The 26,544-nt window shown below is 41.4% G+C and overlaps 1 protein-coding gene across 1 annotated transcript in view; it reads left to right on the top strand.

The window, feature by feature from the left end:
* Positions 1 to 26,544, top strand: part of ZRANB1 (zinc finger RANBP2-type containing 1) — a 64,228-nt gene that overhangs the window by 13,500 nt on the left and 24,184 nt on the right. The window contains exon 2 of the mRNA XM_063433730.1: positions 22,435 to 23,268. Within this exon, the coding sequence (XP_063289800.1) occupies positions 22,476 to 23,268 (793 nt within the window). The 5' untranslated portion in view covers positions 22,435 to 22,475. The remainder of the gene's footprint in view (positions 1 to 22,434; positions 23,269 to 26,544) is intronic.

A 26,544-nucleotide genomic window follows, 5' to 3' on the forward strand; every position in this document is an offset into this window, starting at 1 on the left:
GAAAAAGCTAACCAATCTGTTGCTGTGGACTGAGAGCTTGGCGGGCAAGCACAGCACCAAATGATGGATGGGCTAATGAAATTCAATTAAAGGAAAACTGTTTCCTCAAAACTATATATCTATATTTATTTTTATGAAGCTCGCATCTCTGGCCTTCCTGTCTTATCCAGGGAGTGAAGCAAGGAAGACTAGAGACTGACGTTATCAAGCACAATCTTATCTAAGGTGCATGTATATGGATGAAGAATCCTGTCATACTAAAGATAGGGATGAGTATTCCATTTTTTTTCAAAACTTGATGAAAAGTTTTATTATATATAAATTTAAAAATCAAAAGACCGTTGTCTTTTAAAGGACCACTCTAGGCACCCGGACCACTTCAGCTTAATGAGGTGGTCTGGGTGCCAGGTCCTTCTAGGGTTAACCCATTTTTTCATAAACATAGCAGTTTCAGAGAAACTGCTATGTTTATGAATGGGTTAAGCCTTCCCCCTATGTCCTCTAGTGGCTGTCTCATTGACAGCCACTAGAGGCGCTTGCGTGCTTCTCACTGTGATTTTCACAGTGAGAGCACGCCAGCGTCCATAGGAAAGCATTATGAATGCTTACCTATGTGACCGGCTGAATGCGCGCGCAGCTCTTGCCGCGCGTGCGCATTCAGCCGACGGGGAGGAGAAGAGGAGGATCGGAGGAGGAGAGCAGGAGGAGATCTCTCCGCCCAGCGCTGGAAAAAGGTAAGATTTAACCCCTTTCCCCTTTCCAGAGCCGGGCGGGAGGGGGTCCCTGAGGGTGAGGGCACCCTCAGGGCACTCTAGTGCCAGGAAAACGAGTATGCTTTCCTGGCACTAGAGTGGTCCTTTAAGCAATAGCTGAGCACCAGGAAAGGGGTTTACAGTTAATTGAACACTTTTTTTTTTTTTTTTTAATTACTTCTAAAGCACGAAGGACAAGCAATACCAGGGCTAGTATTGAAAGTTTCATTGGTGTATATATTAAAATCCATATTTCATCTGTGACAAATTTTCATTTGTGCATTCTGTCCAGTAGGGGAAAAGGGTCAACCTATAGAAAATTTAGTAAATGCAATGCTATAATGTTGTTTTGAATGTAAGAGCATATATTGTTGGTTTGACTTTAAAATGCCTGAAGAGGTATAAACTTCTTTGTATTGCAACTGGATGCCTCCATCTTGGCTCCCTGTCAGCCATTATTCTAAACTCTGACATTTGCATCTGGTCAGTAAAAATAGAGCAAGCATGCTGAGAAAATGAGATGTCTGCAGTGGTGTTTCCTTTTCTGGCCCAGATTATAAATTTTTTTTGTTAAGTAGCATATGCTTAAATGAAAATGGGACGTCTCATGGATGCACAGCAATGAACTGCGGGGTCCTCCAGAGACCAAGCCAGTTCCCTGCAGTTGTCGCTGGTGATGGCTGTTGGGATTGACATTTCTGCTTCAAGGGATCATTTACAATGCAGAAAATTTTGAAAAGATGTTAAAGTAACACTCTCTAGAGTCAGAAACACAAACCTGTATTCCTGACCCTATAGTGTTAAAACCATTATCTAGACCAGGGATCGGCAACCTTCGGCACTCCAGATGTTGTGGACTACCTCCACCATAATGCTCTTACACACATACTTCTGCTAAAGCATCATGGGAGGTGTAGTCCAAAACATCTGCAGTGCTGAAGGTTGCCTGTGCCTGATCTAGACCCTGACCCACCCATGTCTCCCTAAATATGGTCAAACCTTACTTGTATACAAGTATGCAGCTGCTGCCTGTGGTGAAAGGGACCTCGCCACTGGTTTTTGGAGGGGACTGGTTGCCAGCCTCATGCTTTGGGACTATGGCCCCTGGGAATGGGGAGTCTCAAATTTTTTGTTCCTAAACAGACATTACTGTACTCATTACCTTAACTGTGAAGAAGATAATGTAATCAGTCACTTGATGTTGGTCTTTAAAAGTATGCGTGGGATGGATGGATGGATGGGGGGGGTGTGTGTGTGTGTTTGGCCTGCAATTGTGGGAGGGGTTTACCCGGCTTTCTCGCGAACACTCTTTCGGTTCCTTGTTTGTCCCTTTACATGTCAGTTCTTTGTTTCATGTTGTGGTTTGTTCGCATTTTCTACCGAACACTGCTCCATATTGCTAACATACGACCCCTAGCGACAATATTTCCTCATGGCTGTGTCCCAAATACAAATTTTCTTGTACTATTCTGTTCTCCTGTATTCCCTTGATTAATTAGGAGTATTGTAGTCGAATTATGAGGATTATATGCTAGGCTGCTGTTATTTTGTGAATACGTCAAGTAATGTGTAAATGTCTTGCGTGGGTTAATCTTTGTAGGTCAGTAGTATATTATTTTCCAGTATATATGTTTTGTTACAGTACTCAGTTTTCCCATCTTATGTACTTGGCTTACATCCTCTCCTGTTTTCCTGTTCCCTTCGCTAGGTGTTATAAAACCGTATAATTCCTTGCAGTCTCGTTCGACTGCCTTCAGTCCACCATTACCCATTAGGCTCGACTCTTTCCCATTCACTGAGTACGTATGAAATGTGTTTTCTCTAGCTAATAGTTTTATTCTCTTATGCATGCCCATAGTGTCATCTTCTCCTTGTATTCTCCACGTACAACTATTATCCGTAACCTTATCTGTTCATATATGCTAATACCACTTCCTACTACAATGGCTATTCAACGGCCACACTCCTAGACTTAGCAAGCTCCGCCACCCCTTCCCCAATTCTGCGACCAGCACCAAGTAAACTGAATATCTGGGGTATTATTTATAGCACACCCAGGGATATTCCTTGCGGTGATGTCTTATTTTCTTCACGCATGTACAATTGGGAGCCATACTTACTATATTGATAGAGAATAAACTATAGTTTTTATCCTTGGCTAACTACTAGCAACTCTAAAAAAGGGGGAAAAATTAGGCACAAATATGACCTAACCTTACACATTTCCTTTTTTTTAGGTTCTCAAGCATTAAAGCATTCATCCTTGTCTGAACAGCATCTTACAATTTCATAAGGCTAGGTACGTCTCAATCTTACATCCTACTCCGATCCCGCTATAGGTTAGGGTTGGTCAACTGGCTATTTGTTACTTGCATTTTATCTCTAGCCTTGTGATAAAGTAATCTATTCCCGTGAGGCCAACACCCATCCTCATTGGATGGAGGTATATGCCCCTCGGCCCAATGCATGGGGGGTCCCTTTCCCGACTACAGCTCGCAAAGCCGATTTTCTATAGACTATTTATCACCAAAACTTGTACTTCCCAGCCGTGTGCAGTCCCTCCACCCGACAACTGTACCAAAATCAAGGGTTTAATGTCGTCCCTTCTGGCCTCCATTAATACTATCAGTGTTAGGCTCAAGAAACTGGAATCCCCTCAACTGTTGACAGCCGTTCCACCCGTAGAAATCCCCACTCCAACTCCCTCTCACGGTAATGACACCACCACAAACACAATACCTAGCACTTCCACTCACATCACGCCTGCCCACCTTGTGCCCCCGACCTATCCTGGAAAGCAAGGACATAAACTTGGTCTCATTGCTTATAGCCTCTCAGGGCAATTTAATAACCACATCAGCTGGAGTAGGCTTGATAAAGAATTATTCTGTCACCATTTTGCCGGGCAAAGACTACCGTCTTGTGCCTTCATGTCCACCTACTTATGCCCAGTCGATCCTAGCCTTCCTACCACTAATTGTTCTTCCACTGCAGAACACAGAGGCCTTAAAGACAAATTGGGTAGACCCATACTATACCTAGGGAAAGCTCAAATCTGCAACAACTTTAATTCGTGCAGTTGTGGATTTAGCTTGTGCAGATTGTTGCATGTCTGCTCAATTTGTTTCAGGGCACACAAAAACTGTCCTAACCGTCTGTACCCGAAACAATGACTAACTGAATTCGGCATGGACAACCTGATGTATTACCTCCAGACACAACCTTCTCATCACCTAGTCGACTTCTTGGTTAATGGGTTCACTGACGGTTTTCTCACTGGTCTTGTCACACTCCACTGGTATTCACGAATGTCCTAACCTTCTTGACCCCGTCAGCACAGTGTTGCAACTAATGAAAGTTGAACAAGGGGTTATTATTAGTTCCTTTCTCTAAACCCCCCTTTTCGAGTTGGCGTACCAATCCTAAAGGTAAAGCCACTGGGAAATTAAACAATAAAAAAGGCTAATTTACAATTTATGGGCTCCACATTCTTTGTCTACCCCTAGCATCAACTCATTAATTCCCTCTGAAGAGTTCTCCCTGCAATACGCCACAGTGGATGATGCTATTCATGCCATTCTGAGGGCTGGTATGGGAACTTTGTTAGGGAAAACTATTGCATTTTCCATTGCATTCAAGCTCCTGCCCATACATCCCTGTGGCATGTGCATGGCATTCTGTGGGAACATAAGTACTACTTTGCAACTCGTTTAACTTTTCGGGCTAAATGTTGTCTTAAATTGTTTGACATATTTGCCGACACATTATGTTGGCTGCTCCTCAACATTGTCGAATGCCCCTCAGTCTTACATTATCTAGACAACTTTCTCACTATAGAATGACCTTATAGAATTTTGTTGGTCTGCTCCCGTCAGCATTCATAAAACATTGTTTTTATTCTCCGCGATAGGGGTTCCACTGTCACAAGAGAAAACCGTAGACCCTACGACTAATCTGACTTTCCTGGGAATCCACCTAGACACAATCTCGTTAAAAGCCACCTTATCCATGGAGAAGGTACAGCATATCAGTCGGTGGAAGGTTTTCTGGTTAAGGGCACGTGTACCAGAACAGACCTAAAATCCTTACTGGGCACACTGAACTTCACCATGATAATTATTCCACAAGGCCGGGCCTTTATTTCTACATCGCTGTGCCTTTTTCCTCTTCTCAATACTGACAAAAGCACCGTAACCCTAGACGCACACGCTAAGGCAGATCTACACATGTAACAAGAAAACGGGAAAACAAGTAGTGGAATCACGCTGAGTTTTTATAGGGAAGGCAGCACACAAACAGGTTGATCTCTCCTAAAAACCCAAAAGGAATAATAGAAATAGAGAACAATAGGGTGCGCCAAGGGGTTGGAAATCAGAATAACTAGAAGTAAAATGGAACCGAATATACACTGTCCTATGATAGTATGAAATTGTGTATATAAAAAGAACAAACAAAGTCCAAGATAAAATACAATGGTATGGATGAGTCTAAGGGTTTGCCTGTATCTACAGGTTAGTGTACCATCCAAGTGTTCAGAATGCAGGAACATAAAAGAGAAGAAAAACCTCCTAATAGTGCAATATGTATAAAATAAGATAAAAGCTTGAATAAAAATAAATCCAAATGGCCTACTCACTTGAAATCGAGCTTAAAAACTGCTCTAGTATAAAGCGCTTGCAGTGGATTTGATCCCCCACTTCAGGGATATTGATGGAAGATATTGACCAGCAGGTGTCTTATCAGCAGGATATATGTGAAAATAAAAAAGTGCAAAAATAGTGCTCTGTATAAAATATATTAAACCAGGGGTGAAAATAGGTTGTACTCACATTTACCTGAGCAGATGGCCTGCTCAGTGTAATCAGCATAGGTGGTATAATCCCCACTTTGGATACTTGGTGAGGTCCTCACTAGAGAGAGAAACTGGATGCCAGGTAACAAAAGAAAAAAAAGTATATGGTACAAATATTGGTTGTAAGAATGACCAAAACCTTTATTTGAACAAAAAACATAATAAAATGGATCCCCTACGCGTTTTACCCACAATGGGCTTTCTCAAGTGGTAATCCAGCAAATACCTGGCATACACAATCTTATATAGGATAAAATACATGGTAAATTCAAAATTGGCGGTAAAATTCCGTTGGGATCACGTGACCATGACATCATTTTACCGCCAACTTTGAATTCATTTTATTTTTTACTTATAGTTATTCTAATTCCCAACCCCATGGCGCACCCTATTCTGTATTTCTATTGCACGTGGCTTAGATTTATTGCACAATGGAATGAAAAAGCAATGCTTCTTCCACCCTTCGTAGACTTTTCCCCGGTCATATGGACCGATGCCGCAGTTCATACTAGGTTCGCAGCCATCTTTGGCGACTCCTGGTCCAGAGATTTCTGGCCAGTTGAGACCCATGGTCTACTGTCATTCCACACTAAATCTGCTCTATTTGAAATCTACCTGACAGTGGCAGCCTCCACAGCATGGGGGCACCTATGGGAAAGGAAAGCAGTAAAATGCTTCTCTGATAACAAAGTAGCATGCAACATAAATAAGGGCCGATCCTCATCACTTACCATCATGAGACTACTTCGATGACTGAGGTGGTTAGCCGCTATGCTGCAATTTCACATTACTTGTATACACGTCCCAGGGCGCATCAATACAGCCGCTGACTCGTTGTCTCGATCTAATTTGCAGGTTTTCATCAGAGCCCATCCTACAGCCGACATCCGTCCGGTCAGCACCCCCTCATACCAAGACCTCCTCCTGGACTAGAACACCTCTTAACACACAGCAGATATCTGGCCAGCTTGTCCCTCTCTACCAATACATCACGGGCGTACAATAGAGCATTTACCCTTAATACCAAATTCACATTTGATTACCAGGTAAGCTACACACACTCTCTAGACTCCATAGTGGCGTTGATCTCCTTTTGCCACCTTAACTTAAAATTATCACTAAACATCATAAAACTCTACCTCACAGGAATTCAGCATCACATACTAAGTGCCTACCCTAGCACAAATCCTTTCATGTCTACCTATCCCGTTAAGAATACAGTGGAACCTCGGTTAACATAAATCTCGGTTTACAAATAAAAATCCATTGAAAATCATGCCTAGGTTTACAATTTTTTTTCACAATACAAAGCAAGTTTCCCCATGGTTGCATTGCACCTGGGAAGTTTATAGGCCTCCCCTCTGTATTCTGATGCCTGTGGGTAGCAAGTGGCGTCGAGTGTGGAGGTGTTGGAGCGGCTTTTGCATAGAGTTTTGGAGCCATTCTGTAAATTGTTTGCAGTTGTTTTAGGACTTTTTGGTGCATTTCTCAAGCTGTGGAAAGATAGGGAGCTGAGCTTCGTCGTTTGCATGCCTTTTATTGTGTGTTCTGTATTGTGGGTTGGTTTCCATGCCAGCTGATTTTGACTTTTTTCCTGACCTCCAGAACGGATTAATTGGTTTTCAATGCACTCCTATGGGAAACTGCGTTTCAGTTTACAAATGTCCCGGAGAACGCATTACATTCGTAAACCGAGGTCCCACTGTATACTGAAAGGCATACAACACTTAGCCAAACCCACTACCAGACTTCCTATTGACTGGCCTAAATTTCGTGCACTTTCAAACATTCTGGACACCAATCCATTTGAGTTTCTTATGGGCCAAATTCACTACCAATAACATCACTTCTAACAACCTGCACCTGAAAATTATGAGCCTACAAAAAGATACAGACAATTACGGACTTTCCATTTATCACACCAAAACAAACCAGTTAGGCCCTCCTACTAAAGTATGCTATTATCCCACCGGTAATCAATGGTGTCCTGTTAAATTACTGGACGCATTGTTCAGCACTCATCGGTCTTAACCCAAATACCCCATTACCCCTGTTACATGGGAATCCTCTGACCACCAGTTTGTATTATACATCAGAAATCTTTTCATTACTTTACTTTGTCTTCACCTCTCTGCTTTTTCTGGCCACTCATTCAGAATTTGAGCCGCTTCAGTGGCATCAAGCCACAGTGTCCCTGCTCATATAATTAAAAGACTTGGACGCTGGATATCACCAGCATATACCAGTTATATACCACAACCAGAACAGGAATTGAGATTAGCATTTAAAAGTTTAGTGTTGTAATATGTATGTAATAAAGGTTATTTGTATACATCAACTTTTTGCCCTCTTTCATTACAGACCTACCCCATACGTCGGTTCCTGCATACCACAACCGACTGGTGCTTGCTTCTAATTTATTATATTTTACTATTCCGGCTTATGTCCCCGACTTCAAATATGAAGGTGTAGCCTGTAATTGTGGGAGGGGTTAACGGCTATAAAAACTCAGGCCCCCTCGATGACAGAACAGTCACCGCTAGGTTCATCCCTCCCACCTCTCCTTTATTACAATTCAATGGGTAGGCCCTCATTTTTTTTATTTCAGGCCTACCCCATACGTCTGTTCCGGCACACCACAACCAACTGGTGCTTACTTCTAATTACTATATTATCTTCCGATTACGACTTATGTCCGTGTGTGTGTGTATAGTGTGTATAGTGTGTATAATATATATATATATATATTTTTTTTTCTTTCTTTTAATGCTTATAGGCACCCAGGCCACTACAACAGATCAAGACTACTTCAGTGAGATTTAGTGTCCCTGTTTCCTTAACCCGGCAATGTAGAACACTATAGTTTTTAGAAAAAATACAATGTTTACATTACAGTACTAAGACTGCCTCTCATGGTTGTTTACCAGGCAGCCACTAAAGGAGCTTCCTGCTGTTTTACAGAGTTTAACTCAGTCAAACAATGCTTGATGTCTTCAAGCTTTGCATGGGGACATTGTGTGTTGAAAACCCGCATAGGAAAGCATGTAGTCAATGCTTTCCTATGGGGAAGGCCTAATGCGTATGCGGTGCTCGCTGCACACATGCATTCGATTCTCTTCCATCATCGACTGGCGTCGGTGATTGAGGAGCCCCACACAGTGCCGAGGGGTCTCAGGGGCAGAGGGACAATATAGTATTAGGATTACAGCTTTGAAATGTTTCTTTAATTACTGTCTAATAAGACTGATGGTAAACCAGTGTTGGAATTATCTGGAACTATAAGAGGACCATGACACAAAGCTTTCAAGGATCATTCCAGTTCTTTAATGTGATCTTCTTATTCCATCTGTTCACTCCACTAAATAATTTAGATGTCTGCAATTTTATTCTTGGCTTTACTTGTTTTAATTTATTTTTTTGTCTAAAGTGGCTCCTGGAACATGAAGGATTTTTGTAGCTAATTTAACACTGAATTGCAAAATTCAAGTAAACATTAATCAAAGCGGTTATAATCCTAATTTGGATAAATTAGCTTGAAGTTTTCCATAAGGGTTTCAGTTTAATATTTAGTAATTTAATCACTTTAGTGTTTAATGTCTTAAAGAGTTTTGCAATAAATAACATCTAGATATGCTAAAATAAACAGCAAAAGTGTGCTATCCTAAAGTCATGACCGAATATACAAATACACAAGCAGTCCCCTGTGAAAGGCACATTTTAAGATGCAGAATATTGGGTGTATAGGTTATGCATGTGTCAAGCTCCTAGTTAGGTCAATTTTATTTGTACTGTGTATTAAGAACAGAGTCTGTCACCTTTTTGTGTTTTCATGATGTGTATATTGTTTTGAATTGTTTCAAATATTGATTCTCTTGTGTAGACTTGGTTTGGTGTGCATCCTTTTTTTGTAGATATGTTAAAAGATTTTTGCAGACTTCTTATCTTTTTTGAATCAAACTAAAAGCAGGAAAGCACTGCCCCAGAAATCACATTCCAGCTTGTTTCCTCCCAAACCATCACACCCTGTCTGCATACAGTGCAGCACAGTGTGAAGAAATAATTTGTAATCCTAAAATCTTTTTTACATTTTGTATTCTGTTGCTTTAATCACACATTTCTAATTTCTTCACATATTCCATTTATTTGCATCAAATCTATGTTGTGAAAGAACACTCATGGTACCATGATAACTCAAAGCTGATATAGTGCTTTGTGGTCCTGGGTGTTTCTTTACCAGGACACATGACATGTCATGATTCCCTTTTATTCCAGAAGTGTGGTCCTTAAGGGGTTAAAGGGACACTCCACTGTGCAAATGCAAAATAAAAATTGCTATTTAGTATATATACTCCCAATAATAACATGCTTACATATGTATGTAGTCTCCTTCCCTCCCCCAATTGGGGGTATATCTAAAAACCATTTACAAAAACTTCTGATCTTGTCTGCTGCATTTGAAAGCCCTCCTCTTTTTCTTCATACCAGACTTTCTGTAGCTGACGCATCAGACTTTCCAATACAGCTGAATAAGAAGTCTTTGCACTGGGTAACTTCCCTGCCTCTTGAGTTTAGCTCCACTGAGCTTAAACAACCAGGAAGTAAAAGGACAGGCTGTCTAATTAAAGTGCCAATGTTTATTGAATTGGAAAAAAGGAAACTTTGGCTTGCTAAATACTTTTGTGTGTGAATAACGTACTTTAGTTGTCTGGAGTGTCTCTTTAAGGGGTTACATTCGTTAAAATTTGCAATTAATTTCACTTGAATGCTGATGTGCTCAGCCAACCAGGGATCTGAGCAAGAGTGGATCTGAAAATGGGCACTATTTGGACCATATTCGCACTCCTCTCAGTAGTATCGTTCCCAGGACCTCCAGATACTAACTTCATTGAGATGAAATGATGGTGCCCAGAGTTCCTGTGAGCTAATATAATATATTACAAATGTGTAATGTGTTGTATGAGATTGCCATCAATCACATTTCTAGGACAGGAAAATGTAAGTATCACATGGTTTGTTAGCCATATTGAGTTGTAAAACAATGGCAAGATCTTCTCTGAAGTGGTTGGGCACTATCAACGTTTGCACACATGGTTTTTCTCTAACTCTGTTCTTCAATGCAAGCTGAGACAAAATCACAACAATTAACCTTTCAACATTTACACTGTTGCTTAAAGTTGCCTTTAAAGGAATAGTATAGCGTTAGAAATACATTTTTGTATTCCCAACGCCATAGTGTGCTCCCCCTAGTGTTAAAAATAAATAGCAGAATTAGTCACTTTTTATATCCTGCAGCTAGTAGGTCTCACCATTGCCACCCTGCCTCCTTAGCTTAGGTCATCTTGGCAAAAATAATTTGCACGTGGGACGAGTTGCTCCACTGCGCCAATTAAATACTCTTCATGAACAGCATTTGATTGAATAACTGAGTCTGATTCAGTGGCATTGCCTCCAATGGCTGTCAGATCTTTGCCATTATAAATATACTTTGCTGTGAACAGTGCAATTACTTTGTTTTTCTTGTGTACCCTTTTTGTAACTGTTTCAAAGTGAAGTTCAGTAATTGAGAGTTCCTGTATTGTGCATGAATCTCTTCAATTTGTTTGGTGTGTGGATGTGTTGTGTAGTAGCACTGATGAACTGTTGTTGCTAAAGCAGATGGTATTGCACGTTATGAATATTTTAAATGCCACTGGTTCTAATGCAATTATTCAAGGGCTGCTTGGGTAACACCTCCCCACTCTGAATGTACTTTTGTTTTTGTCTGTGACTCAAGTTTCTAACCCTTTCTATCCTGAGATGTATTTTTTTTTTCTTCTTCTTCTTCTTCTTCTTCTTCTTCTTCTTCTTCTTCTTCTTCTTCTTCTTCTTTATGGAAATGTTACTATAAAAACTAATTTATTTTTTTTAGTGATTGGTCGAGTCACGCCTTGCAGGAAATAATTTATGAAAAATGCAATACTTAAGTGTTTAATGTGTCTTTTAGTGGAGTTGAGTATATTTTTGCTTTGGCTGGCCATATATGGATATATTTATTTTTAATTTTTTTCTCACGAGCATTCTACATTCATCACATAGTTGTGCATCATGAATCTAGCAGCCAAGAACTAATGGTGTAAAATTCGAAGCCTTATCTGTGTGTCACGTTCTCTGTTCATATGACATGAATTGATCTGTTATTCAGAAATCTTTTACTCCCAAAAAGTGTAAAATTAGTGTGTTGCAAATAAGCTCTTAAAATTCTAAAAGTGTAATAGCAGCTCGAAACACTTAAAAGTGGGAATACCCCTATGCACACACACAGAAAAAGTACAAATGTGATAAAGTGCTAGTGCATTTATATTTACTCTTAGTCAATGGTATATCACGTGTGTGTGTATAGCAAATATATATATATATATATATATTGCAGATAGTAATACACATGGAATTTGGGATAATAAAGAAGATCCACTCAAATTGACCAGGGCCTGTAACTACTAGCTATGTTATCAATTCTGTTGTGCCTTTATTGTAGTATATACCACAATCCATTGAGTGGATCTCTGAAATGTGGATATATAAAACAAGAGAGAGAACTCCAATGGTACAGTTTATTTTGTATTCCTATATAAACTGGCTTAAAAAGTTTAAGCTCACCTTATTCAGAGCGCACAAATCCTGGCTCTGGAATTTAGTACCTGTTGCCTAATTCAGGGTTGGCAAAACCGCAAATGGATCCCTTCTGGAGTTAAGTCACATAGGACCGAAACTGTGATAAGTTAATTATACAACTTTTATTTCCAAAATTATGGTAAAACAAATATAACAAATATAAAAACACGAAGTCCCTGTAATCCAATGCCAATACGCGTTTCACTCAATTTGAGCTTCCTCTGTTGGCTGTGTGTGTTGCTTCCGAAGGTATCGGTTTTTAAATGCTGCTCTCAAATGAAATGTCCCATCACATGATGGTGTTGCAGCCAATCATCATATCGACCAGCTTATTCCTGTGTTGTAGGCACTTGCGTTTGACACAGGAATGGTCCGGTCTTAGTTTTAGTCTAAATCTGGGTTGACCGTATTGTATACAATAGGGCTTAAAATTTCTGGTTGTGAGACTTATTCTTTGCCATCTATTGCCATCTATTTTGCAAACCCGCTGTATAGATCCGAATTTTATCAGACCTGCATATTGTAATTTGTAAACGTCAGATCCACTTTAAAGTGAACCTGTCATGACTTGTTTAATTTAACATATATCAACTCCCCAGGCCGTAAATACATAGTTTTATCATAGTGATAAAATATTATGGGTGTTTGGTACTCTTATGGTTGAAGCTGTCCCTCGTTCTATCCCCACCATTCCCTAAGGGTCTGTAGAAGTTGGTTGTAATACTCGCCCTGTGCTACTGCTCTCTCTGGGCCACTTACTTAAGCAGAACATCCCTCTCATATGGTATAAATCTAGAGGTAGACTGTCTTTGTTGTCTTTAAAGGACCACTATAGGCACCCAGGCCACTTCAGCTTAATGAAGTGGTCTGGGTGCCAGGTCCAGCTAGGATTAACCCTTTCTTCTGTAAACATAGCAGTTTCAGAGAAGCTGCTCTGTTTACTTTAGGGTTAATCCAGCCTCCAGTGGCTGTCTCATTGACAGCCGCTAGAGGCGCTTCCGCGCTTCTCACTGTGATTTTCACAATGAGAAGACGCCAGCGCCCATAGGAAAGCATTGAGAATGCTTTCCTATGAGACTGGCTGAACGCGCGTGTGGCTCTTGCCGCGCATGCGCATTCAGCCGATGACTGGGAAAGGAGGAGGAGAGTCTCCAGCACCGAGGGAGCCCGGTGCTGGAGAAAGGCAAGTGTTAAACCCCCTTCCTCTCCATCCAGCCCGGCGGGAGTGGGACCCTGAGGGTGGGGGCACCCTCAGGGCACTATAGTGCCGGGAAAACTAGTGTTTTCCTGGCACTATAGTGGTCCTTTAATACAGCACTGACCTGTGTAGCGCTTTACAATTTTACATTCGGTGTATAAAACCACCAGTATTCATGTACAAAGTAATGTTGACAGAGATGAGTTGAAGAGAGTCCTGCTAGAATGAGCTCACAATCTGGGAATGAGTTATATCTGCTTGGTGGAACCTCATCTGGGTCTGAGAGGGGATGGTCTGCTGCACACTTTCTGAGGCAAGGGCAGCAGGTTTTGGAAGTATACATTTTATACTGTACTTTAGAAGATGCGTTTAATGAAAATATAATTTGCATTCCTGCAGTTTTTTTAATTAAATTTTATATATAATACAGTGGTGGTGAACATAATTTTTGCTAATTTTTTTTTTTTCCCACGTCCATATATATAGGTTGTTTTCTTGAGACCATGCTCTTTATCCTCAGATGTGCTGTGACCTATATTGTTGCTTTAGAAACACAGTAATAAATTTGTGGATAGATATATACTTTTTTTTTTTTTTTTTTTTTTTTTACCTCTAGTATGTTAAAGGTTTTGAATAGACATCCTTTCAGTTTTGTGTTAGGAAGCAGGGACTCTTGACTGAACTGCTATCCCTATTCATGAATATTACCTGCATTCATTACCAAAGTCTGCCTGCTGGCAAAGACAAAGTAACCCTCACTACAATAAATCAACAAGCAGATATGCTGCAACACATGACTTGTTACTGTCCCGTTCTTGCACATGCAAATAACACTCACCTGCAGGACTTCTCCAAAGATGCCCCATCATTTTTACACAACATCAGACTCTCCTCATCTATGCAGCTCTGCAGTCCTTCCAAAAAAAAAAAATAGATCCCTAAAAGCACTCTTCTTTAGATAAGCTTTAGATCAGCTCTCTACTTAACACCTCATCCCTTACTATCTTTTTCTGCAATCTCCCATCTGTGCATCCTCCTTCAGACCTCTCCCATTCTCCGTACATATTATTTATACAGAGTCAACAAATTCCATAGCGCTGTACAATGGAATACATACTCAATTCCCTCCCTTACCGCTGTTTATTTATTTTGCATACCTGTTAGAGTGTAAACTTGGTTGAGCAAGGCCCTCTTTAACTAACTACTTTTCCTGTATGTCATGCCTGTATTGTTACAATTAAAGGTTTGTCGTGTTTACTTATTATACAGCACTGTGGAATATGTTGGCGCTATATAAATTGTAATTGCAGGAGTACCTGTCACTTGTTTGCACGGCTGTGAATTTGGTACACAAGACCTTTGACCACTACCGCCTAAATTTGTGCTTCCTCCAACCCCTTATATTAGTCTTTCATTACTGTGGAGTCAAAGGTTTGTGTACTGACTGAAATTTTTTTCTTGCTATGGTAGTGATGGCTAGTCATGATTTGCAGATGTTTGTGATGCGTGCCTGCTTTGTTGCTTCAATACTGTAGCTTGCAAACATTTGCTTAGCCTGGCTGAGATCACCACTCTATAGTTAAACACCTCCAATTGTAAGTTGCTCTGTTGTAACTAAACTATTTAGTTCTGTGTTTTGCAAACCTACCCCTGTAGTACTAGTGTGCCCATATTTCGGTAGGCTGCTCTAGTTTAGGTTTCAGCACGCAAATGTGTGTATGATATACATTTCCCAGGACCAGAAGAATTTCTGTAGCTTGCTTTTAATAAGGCACTCAATATTATTTTCCCTATTTTTATATTTATCTCCCAGTGTGACTGCAATTTTTGGGTTTTATTTATTGATTTGAGTTGGTTTAAATCCTCTCTCCATGACACACACAACTGCCAGTAAAGCCTGATTAGTTTACACTGGCTTTGTGAGATGTGTAGGTAATCATAATAACAACAAAGTATTTATCCAGGAAAGGTACATTCAGATTATTCTGGTTTTCAAGTACGTCCTGGGGGTGTTACCGTAGCCAACATCCAGGGGTTGTTACTATTACCCGACCGCAATGTATCCTCCTATCCTGTTTGCACACCTAGTTAAGAATTGTATTGTGTAATTGTTTTTACTACCCATATAACATTCGGTTTACATGTCTTTGGCTGTAAAACGGTAGGTGCCGCGCTCTAAAAGGATTACATTAAAAGGCATTTCATATGGTCTATAAAGTCCTTGTTTCTTTAACAAAAAAAGTGTAAGATTGAGCACTTTATTTACTAATTAGTTTGTCACACCTTGGAGACAGTTTCCTCTTTTGGGATTCAGGGATATGTCCATAAGTGTGTGTGTGGAAAAATAAAGCGCACAGCATTAGGCTTCAGCAGTAAAGTGTTAGAGCCATGGCTACTTGTCCCCTGGGTTTTGTGCAGCTTTCACTGTGTTGGCAAAGCATTAGCATTATGTAATCAAAAAATACTTCAATTTGTATGTGCGACAGTGGATGGAAGAGGTTTTTCTTTTGCATGTTGTCTATAAAATTGCATCAGACTGCTTAATCGCAAAGACGGCAGATCACTTCCTCCAATTTATGTGGGATTTGAAATAGACGTTCAGATAGCTAAATATATTTTTTAATATTATGAATTCCTATCCTCTGTTTTACAAACATGTATTTGTTAGATGTAAATACAATTAAATGTAGAAATCCACAGCTCTTTTGTCTGTATCTTGGCTCCATGTTGATTGTCCTTTTACACTTGATAGTTTGTATAGGGGGAAAAAAACTAAACCAGAGAAGTGAAACTGGGGAGAGGGGTAAGATATAGCAGTCTCGCTATTTTAAAAAACAAAACAAAAAACCCATAAACATTTAGTCTATATAATAGGATCAAACTTCACTATGACTGACTCATCTGTTTACCTCTTACCAACCTTAGTTCTCATGAAGGTAGGTCACATGCTGTGGCATCTATACCCAAATGGGGTTCAGTGCATAATAAGCAGAAAATACAATTGTAATCTACTCAAGTAGAACTTTTTTGATGATCACCATTTCCACATTTTTCTAATGAGTGATTTCAAAAGAAAATTATATTTTTAAAGGAATGTGCACACAACTATTCAAATCAATATAGCATGTGTTCATGTCAATAAAACAGAAAATATAGAGCTCCGTGTAGTAAGCAGAATTGTCAAGCAGCACTATATTAAGACCATATAAAGTAAAAAGTTACATAACTAGCTGTTCGAGGTTGTGCAATAACCGTTATCTGAAGAAGAATGCGTATGTCACCCTACTTGCTAAAATACCCTTTCCCCCTGGAGTATGGAGGAGGGGTTACAACTTGGAGCATGAAGGCTAATATTCCTGTCAGTACTGCTTACTACCTAGCAAAAGTTAATAACACATTGAGAGTAGTGTTGAAAGGGCATAAGATCTTATACCGTGGGAACATCGGAATGTCGTTCGGACTAGAGAAGTGCGGGCGCATGATAACAAAAAGAGGGAAGATGATCAGGACAGAAGGAGTTGAAGTTCTAGAAGGCCAAATAGAAGATGTAGAGCTACAAGTACCTGGGGTACCACAAACGCATGGCAACCATGAGGAAGAGGCAAGGAGGATAGCAACATCCAAAGATCCAAGCCATCAACACATATGCCCTAACTGTTATCAGGTACCCAGCTGGAATAATAACCAGGCCAAGAGAGAAACTGGTCACCATGGATGTCAAGACCAGGAAACTACTCATGGAGGATTCCCCCCGAAATCCAGCACCCAGAGACTGTACACCTGCCGGAAGGAAGGAGGTCGGGGCCTGATGAGTGTCAAGGCCACAGTCCTGGATGAAACACAGAACATCCACAAGTACATCATGAAGATGACTCCCAAAGATGAACTGCTAAGGGAATGCCTGAAACTGCAACAGAGAGGATGCAGAAAAAGGAGGTTCCTTGGAAAGACCAACCTCTCCATGGGGTGTACCACTGGCAGATAGGGGATGTGGCTCACATGAAAAAATCCTACCAGTGGTTGGAAAATGCAGGACTGAAAGACAGCACTGAGGCACTAAGCCTAGCAGCACAGGAATAGGCACTCCACAGCAGATCAATAAAAGCTGGGGTCTACCACAGCAGGCAAGATCCAAGGTGCAGACTGTGCAAAGATGCCTCTGAGACAGTCCAGCACCTAGTAGCTGATGCAAAATGTTAGCAGGAACCGCATACACAGACACACAACCAAGTTGCTGGGATTGTGTTCCGAAACATCTGCACAGAATATGGATTGGGCCTGCCATCCAGATATGAGATACCACAAAGGGTAGTCCAGAATGACAGAGCTAAGATCCTGTCGGACTTCAAGATCCAGACAGACAAGCAAGTGCTGGCCAACCAGCCCGACATCGGGATGGAAGACAGCAGTCGTTGTGGCAATACCCAGTGACTATAACCGGAAGAAGGAACATGAGATGGTGGAGGAACACCAAGGCCTGAGAGAAGAACTAGAAAGGATGTGGAAAGTGAAGGCTGTAGTAGTCCCAGTTGTGATGGGAGCACTTGGGGCTGTGACTCCCAAGTTGGGGGGAGTTGCTTCAACAGATTCCAGGTGGGACATCCTGAGATCGCTGTCCAGAAGAGTGCAGTTTTTGGAACTGCCAAGATACTGCGCAGAACCCTCAAACTCCCAGGCCTCTGGTAGAGGACCCGAGAATGAGGAATAAACATACTACCCAGAAGTGGTGTGAAAACCAAATGTATATAATTTCTCCAGATAGTAAACCTATTGTAGTGTGCTTTTATGTGTAGTGTTGGTGTTTTGTGTATAATTTTACTGTTTTAATGCTGTGGTGTGTTTGGACGTAAACTTTTAAATGCAGATGTACATTTGTGTGTAGTATTGGTGTTTTGTATATAATTTTGGAGTTTGTATTTAGTTTTTTTTTCTTTTTTGTATGTAGTGTTTGCTGGGATATAGGGAGGGACAGACAGACTCACTGACACATTTGCACACACTTTGACACATTTACAATTAGATACACACATTGACCTACAAATATACATATTGGGGGCACACACACACTGACACACACATATACACACTTTGACACACACTTACCCAGATGCACATATACACACTTAGATATGCCGGCTCTGGCACCTACATGCAGACACACTGAAATAAAGATGCACACTCGGATACATACTCTGACACACACACACACACACACACACACACACACACACACACACACATTGGCACACATAGGCCATGCTTTTTATATTTAGCAATTTTTGTGGTTGAAGAGGGGGGGGGGGGGGGGGGAGAGGAGGGGATTGTTTTTTTTTTAACCCCAGAAATAGACTTTGATCTCCCCTGAATTTACATTAGCTAACTGGGTGATGGCTGAGTTTATATTGGCAAGCTGGGGATCCCCAGAGCTCAGTAATGGCTAGGCTTGGAGACTTAGCTGTTTCAAAACTCCCCTTCCTATGATCCTTAGCCAGCCTGACATGTGGGGGTCAGCCATAACTCAGAGCCTTCCCAATTATGTTGTGTATTGTGGGAAGTTTACTTTCCAGCCTCTTGCTCACTTCCTTCTGGTCAGCACAGTGATCCTCTGCTTGCAGCAGCTCACTTCCACTCTTTACCTCCAGCGCGGCATTCTTCATGTCTGGGAGTGACAGGCTACAGGGACGTTAGACTGGGCCCCTGTACAGCAATGCCCATCGGTTGGCCCTAAGTGCATGGGCCACCCAATGGGCAAATCGCGGAACATCAATAGAGAAACACTGCTCTAGGATGACCACACTTTTACTGGTGAAATTTTGCACAACATACTTTATATGGGCTTTCTTAGGGATGTTTTTGAAAGCTGACGTTACGACTGGCGTAAATACTAAAGTTAATCTGCAGAGCTATGCTATAAATACAGAAACAAAATAAAGGAAATCAACCTGCTCATGTGAAGAAAAAAGGGCAGCTGGGATTTTGCTTGAACTTATGATTTGCTATAACTCTTTGATATGAACAGGTTAAAACCCTAAAGATCTAACTGCATACAAAACTGATGAATAAATTCCTGAATAATTTGATTTGCATGTACATTCAAGACCTATTGCCGTACAGTGCAAACTTTAATTAGATTTCTGCTGGGAGGCCTTAAAGGGACACTCTGGGTACCAAAAAAAAAACGAGTGCAACCAATAGGTTCTCATTATCATGCTTTCATATTTAATTTTAATGTATTTTTTTTGCATGCTAAAATATTTAGTTTTTGCTCAAACTTTTTTTGCCGAATGCTGCACCATAAGCCTGCCCCCTTAGCCACGCCCATAAATGCCAGAAACACTCTCTTGGCAAAGGTATGCACACCATCACATAAGCAATGAGTGAGTTGCTTTTAATGAATTAATCTTATTGCATTTTGTCACATAAACTATAAACGGGTAGTGATATCGTAACTATAGGTTTCCCTAGGTGGCCCCTCCTTCTCTTGCTGGTCAGTATGGCTAAGCTGTGTGCATGCCTTTTTGATAAGAGAGTCGTTTTTTTTTTTTTTCTGGTATGAGGCGGTGTGGCTAAGAGGCAGGCTTATAGTGCAACATTCTGCAAAACATTATTTTTTTAAAATCTTTTTTGTGTGTGCAAAAACTATAAATATTTGAGTTTGCAAAAAACAAACCCATCAAATGCACTAAAATTGTATTGGTGCATGGAGTATCCCCCCCCTTTTTTTTAATTCTTTAGTTTGGTGATGACAGTTACATAGCGACAAATATGCATTGTTTGGCTTGCGCAGAAGCCCGCTGGTGTCTTGGTAACCGTCTGTTTTTGTTTTTTTGTATCATGTGTTACATATACAATAAGAACAAATATCGAACAAACACAAGAAACTCAATTAACATATGTCACATAGTGGTGTTCTATAGGGATGGGTGGTCCGCTTTCCGTGTTCCTGTGTGTAAGTGCCGTCTGTGGTTGGGGGAGTATCCCTTTTTTAAGTAAAAAATTTTTTTTTTAATTCTTTAATTTTGGTGTGCACAAGAGTAATCACAAGCTTTGGTGCGCCACAACAGCGACATCAGGGTACAATATTGAATATTTGCATTACAGGTTGTGGTAAATGATTGTCAGGCACATTTTTAGTTAAAGTAACAAATTAGTAGTTGTGTAGGTTCTCGAGTAGCGTAAACGTTTAAGTATTCAATGCAACTAACATTTATAAACACGTTTGACTCAGTAGCTTAAAGTAAGTGTTCATGGTGAGTGTCATTTTTTCAGTTCCTCGATAGTAATATGATCATGCTGAACTATGCTTATCTGTGCTTAAAAGAGGGACATGCATTCCATACAGTGACATCTGGACTGATTAGTCATACACCAATCTTTTAGAAAATTACATGTCTATCTAAGTACACAAAGAGTTAAATGAGTAAAAGCAAGCCTATATATATATATATATATGTATGTATGTTAGACGATATAATATGCTGATAGGTTTAAGCACTTTGTTAACAAATTATGTTCTGCAAGTAGTGGTACCACAGAAGTATTTCACCCTGGCTGGTCTGGATTTCTTAGGTTGGTTTATGCAGCATAGGGTAGTCCGGTGTTAATGCCATGCATATGGGAGCCCAGAGCAAGCCATGCCAGTTACAGTCTGTACCGGGTCTCTCCATGGGAGGTATGGTGGCAGTCTATCAAATGTAGCAGTTGCCATTAAATGAGGGGGGGGGGGGTTTCCCTCCCCCGGATCCTCCAGAGCTTTGATAGTCCCAGTGCTAGGCACCCTCGGAGCCCTCTCATATGGTGTCTTTCGCTGGATGCCTCCCTTACTTTGCTATGGGCCCTTCATCTCGCTGGCTTGCGCTCTGCGGCTGCATGAGGCCACTGGCTCTCGTAGCTGGTGCCTCCCGCCGGATTTACGGTGCATGTTAGGGGTCTCCTGGCTTTACGGTGATGTGCTGACCCCTCTGGTAAGCTGGTGAAGTAACTCTAAATGGTAGTCTTTTTAGCTTGGTTGGTTTCTTCGCTGTAAGCGAGCGCCGGCTCGATCACCCTGGCAGCTCGCACACATGGCCGGCGACCATCTTGTGGACTGTCGCCCCTTTGATGTTCCTCGCCAGGGAGATCGTTTAGGCCCAGGTTGGTGTGCTGGATAGTGCCTCTGCAGACCGGGATGACCCCCCCCCCCCCCCCCGGTCCAGAGGGGGAGGAGGAGCACGAGTCGCCGGCTAGGAGACCCGGGAGGGCGGCCACTCCATCAAAATGTGTCGTGCTACATCGCTGACGTCTGAGATGGCGGAGAGCGATTAAGCACCTTTCTCGACACTGGAATAAAGTACGTGTTTGGTTGTTTGACCCTTTATTTACCAGGAGACGGTGCGTGGGGGCACAGGGACACAAGTGTTATAAATACAAACATGTACTCCTATCACTAAAGTGTTCCTTTAAGTGGGAACATGTTGACTGTACTTTTTACATGCAAAACATTTAGATATTTTTATGGCTGGATTGTTCTGTTGAATTATACAAGACGTTGGAGTGCAAAAATGTTTGTCTTCAACCCAATATACTGTTCCATAAGCACGATAATCCTTCGTATTTTTCTCCAAAATTTTGTGTACACCAGTGAATTAACATTTTGAATGATAAACCTGCAAATCTTAACTTCAATTTCTCACTTGGTGAATAAACCCATTTAAAGTGAATGTCAAAATAACTGGAAACTATATTTTAAATCTGTACTACTTTCAGCTACTTGGCCTGAACATTTACAGGGGGATGCACTAAAGGGACAAATAAAAATGGATTTCAAATTTCAGGCAGATCAATCTTGTTTCTACCTTTGCATAGTGTAGCTTTAAATTGTGCAAGTTCTGTGCGGGCACTTTTAAACTTGTTCTTGTGTAACCCTTTCCCTGACTCTCCTTTAACATGTTTGTACTGATTTGTCTCCTCTTTATTTATTTACTTATTTTTTTACCTTGCAGAATCCTGACAGATAAAGTTGGACGTCACTGGGAGGGCCACAATGACTGAGCATGGCATAAAATGGGCTTGCGAATATTGTACCTATGAGAATTGGCCATCTGCTATCAAGTGCACCATGTGTCGCGCCCAAAGACCCAGTGGCGCTATAATCACTGAAGAACCATTTAAAAGCAGCACCCCTGATGTGGGTACTATAGAAAGGGGAGGTGGAAGTCCGTTAATTTGCCCAGATTCAAGCGCCAGACCACGTGTAAAGTCTTCATATAGCGTGGAAGGAGGCACAAAGTGGTCATGCCACATGTGCACGTATCTGAACTGGCCACGAGCCATTAGATGCACACAGTGTTTGTCCCAGCGAAGGACACGTAGCCCGACAGAATCCCCTCAGTCTTCTGGGTCTGGTTTACGCTCCACCCCAAGCCCCATTGATCCTTGTGAGGAATATAACGACCGGAATAAACTGAATATTAAAGGTCAACATTGGACTTGCTCTGTTTGCACTTATGAGAACTGTGCCAAAGCAAAAAAATGTGTTGTGTGTGACCTCCCTACACCCAACAATATGGACGCTATTGAGCTGGCTGATGCCGATGAAGCCTCCTCGATTATTAATGAGCAAGATCGCGCTCGTTGGAGAGGTGGCTGCAGCAGTAGTAACAGCCAAAGACGGTCCCCACCAACATCCAAGCGAGATTCGGATATGGATTTTCAGAGAATTGAGCTTGCCGGGGCAGTGGGAAGCAAGGATGAGATAGAGGTGGATCTTAAAAAACTAAAGCAAATAAAGAACCGAATGAGGAAAACAGACTGGCTATTCTTGAATGCGTGTGTAGGTAAGTGAAAATTCTTCTTGAAATATTCTGTATGTTATTTTTAATTTAGGTTTTAAAAAGCCATCCTATACAAACTATTTATAGGGATGTGGCTTGCTGGAGATGAAGTAAAAACCCGGCAAAAGTAGTAATAAAATCAAAAAGAAAAGCTATAAGATGCTCTTAATGTTTCACTTTTTCTTTTGTGCGATAAAAGGAATAGGTAACAATGTTTAACCCCTTAAGGACCAAACTTCTGGAATAAAAGGGAATCATGACATGTCACACATGTCATGTGTCCTTAAGGGGTTAAAGGACCACTATAGGCACCCAGACCACTTCAGCTTAATGAAATGGTCTGGGTGCCAGGTCCAGCTAGGATTAACCCTTTCTGCTGTAAACATAGCAGTTTATAATAGGGCTAATCCAGCCTCATGTGGCTCTCACTGACAGCCGCTAGAGGGCTTCCGCGCTTCTTACTGTGATTTTCACAGTGAGAAGACGCCAGCGTCCATAGGAAAGCATTGAGAATGCTTTCCTATGGACTGGCTGAATGAGCGCGCAGCTCATGCCGTGCATGCGCATTCAGCCCTTTTAACCCCTTCCACCCCCTAGAGCCCGGCGGGAGGGGGGCCCTGAGGGTGGGGGCACCCTCAGAGCACTATAGTGCCAGGAAAACTAGTGTTTTCCTGGCACTATCGCGGTCCTTTAACTTTTTTTTTTTAATTGAAGTTATGCTTCAACTATTCATACTTTGGGGCATGACAGGTTGCCTTTAACCCTTCATTTTGGCAAAGACTTTTGCAGCTATGTGTTCATCCACTGAAATTGGTTGAACTTTGTCATCCGTTTTCCACACTTTCCCTCAGAGTGGTGATCTGTGCTGTAACAGTCTGACCGTATTCAGATGCCATGTTCATATATACAATTGGTCAATTATAGAAAATGTTGCTCTCCCCTTCTCAACGTCTACTCCCCATATGCTTAATCATTGCCTGGGAAGGAACCTGTCATGTTTATACTGGTGTATTTTATTTGTTTTCTCGTAACGGACAGGGGGAAATTAAGGGTGTGCAAACTATGTGCATACACTTATATAGCTGTTGTGAATATGCTAAAATAAGGTCCATTTGTCATGACTTGAATCATAACAAGAGGAAAGCGCCTGTTTGTACTGTCTCCTAGCTTCTATAAATAGAGCCAGATGACTCACATTCTGTCTGTGTAATGTGCATCCAGTGAAAAGTGAGCAGGCTTCATTTCTGGATGTGAATGGAATGCTTTTATTTTATCTTGTGCTTATTTTATTTTGTTCTTTTGTGTTCAAACACAACTCCCCCCCCCCCCCCCCCCCCACACACACACACGCACAGTCTACACAGCCTGGTTTCCACCCACCCACATCAGACTTTTATATGTCTCTACACATGTCTGAGACACTTGGCATATCGGATAGACGGCCCATATTTATTAAGACTGACTTATTCGCACCCAAACTACCCATACCCACAGCTACGGGCATTGTTTATGTGCTGGTTTTCGAAATCCTCAGGATACATCATGCCAGACCTAGAGTTACAATGTATATAAATAGCCTGGCGAATTTATTTCATGACCAGCAGCTGCTTGGGATGGGGCTAAGGGGGATACAAGTATTGGCAAGATCTTCCAGTAATCAAGACTTTGTTTTGAAATTCTGATCTACTAAGATGTGATGTTTCCTGTTGAGAGAACTTCAGAAGAACTTCTAGCGATTTTGCCATTTGCATTAGATGCTATGCCTTGCTATACTTACTACAAAGCGTTTTGTCTTGGCTATGGAAGAACGGAAAAAGTAACTTGTACTGTATCTATAGACCAGTTGAAGGCCTTTCACTGTAGAATTTTTTTTATATAAATAGATTTTATTTAAGACCATATCGCAAGGGTTTAAAATAAATACACAAGCTCACATTGTCACACAAACACATTATCACTAATATATGAACACCATTCGCAACATACTGGAACAGAAACCTATTTTCAGGCACTTGAACATACAGAACTTAGAAGTCCCTCCACACCCCCTCCAAATAAGAAAGTATGGTAGGTAGACGCTGTTCTCCCTGGTGTCTGATGTTGAGGGGGGCAAGAGCTGCACAGCCTTCCTTCCTGCTCCCCTCAGCTTGCTGACAGAATGTGGCCTTCAGCTGCCATCTGTTACTGGAAGTAGGGGTCACATTCATGTAACCAAAGCATGCCAAACTCAAAGGCTAGCACGGGCCAAATTAACAAGGTTTATAAAAAAGACTTTTCATAGAGACGTAGGTTTGTTTTGAAAAGTACAGTATATATTATAAAATAAAACGCATCCTCCTTTACTTAACCCTAGTCCCCCCCTCTAGACTAATTCCAGCCCCATTTCTCTCCCCCCTCCCCATCTCTACTAAACCCTGGCCCATGTTTAAATAAAAAAAATAAAAAATTAGCCAGCAAGCAGACTCCACTCACATTGTATTGCCGCTGCCAGTATGCGACTCCAGAATCCAGCATCTGGTATACCTCCAATGGCGCCATCCGCACCCTGTGCCAAAGCGGATCCTCCCGCTACGCCTTGAAAACCTGTGTGCCTCTGTGTACCTGCAGGTCCTCCACTGTCTAGCCGTGGCCATCGCAACACTGACACACACACTCACACACCATTTTATTTATAAATTTATTGTTCCTTACCTTTGGCATAGGGTGCAGTGGGGATTTTCTCCTATCCGCTCCTCACTGCCCCCTCATGCGCGCTGTTTAGGGTTGCTGGAATGTCATATTCCGGCATCACTACAGAGGGGGAGCAGTGAGGAGCAGGAAAGACTGAGCTCCTTTGCTGCCGTCAACGACCTCTCCTCCCCGGCCAGTTAAATTTCAGCAGAGTAAACACCTGCAATGTGGGGAGAGCAGGTGCCCACTCTGCCTTAGTAAACATGTCAAACTCTTGGATCGCCGGGCTGCAAAGATATTCATTGTGGGCCGCGAGTTTGACATGCTTGATGTTAACCCATTCTTCTACTCCATATGGAAGGAAAACCACCCAGAACGAGTAACGTTCAAGTTGAGTAGACTAGACTTGTGGCTAGGGGGATCGGTGTATGTTTTTTTGTTTTTTTGTTTGTTTGTTTTTTTGTGTGTTTTTTTTTTCATCTGCAGGAGATCTGGCAATCCAGCTAATATATTTGCTAAATATACTGCAGCCCAATTGGAAATTGCAGCAGTTAACTTAAAGCGGCACTGTCATGCCGAACTTACCTTTCCTCAATCTCTTCCTCTTCT

The sequence above is a fragment of the Pelobates fuscus genome, chromosome 10 (genome assembly GCF_036172605.1).
Source record: "Pelobates fuscus isolate aPelFus1 chromosome 10, aPelFus1.pri, whole genome shotgun sequence".
Taxonomy (NCBI): Eukaryota; Metazoa; Chordata; class Amphibia; order Anura; family Pelobatidae; genus Pelobates; species Pelobates fuscus.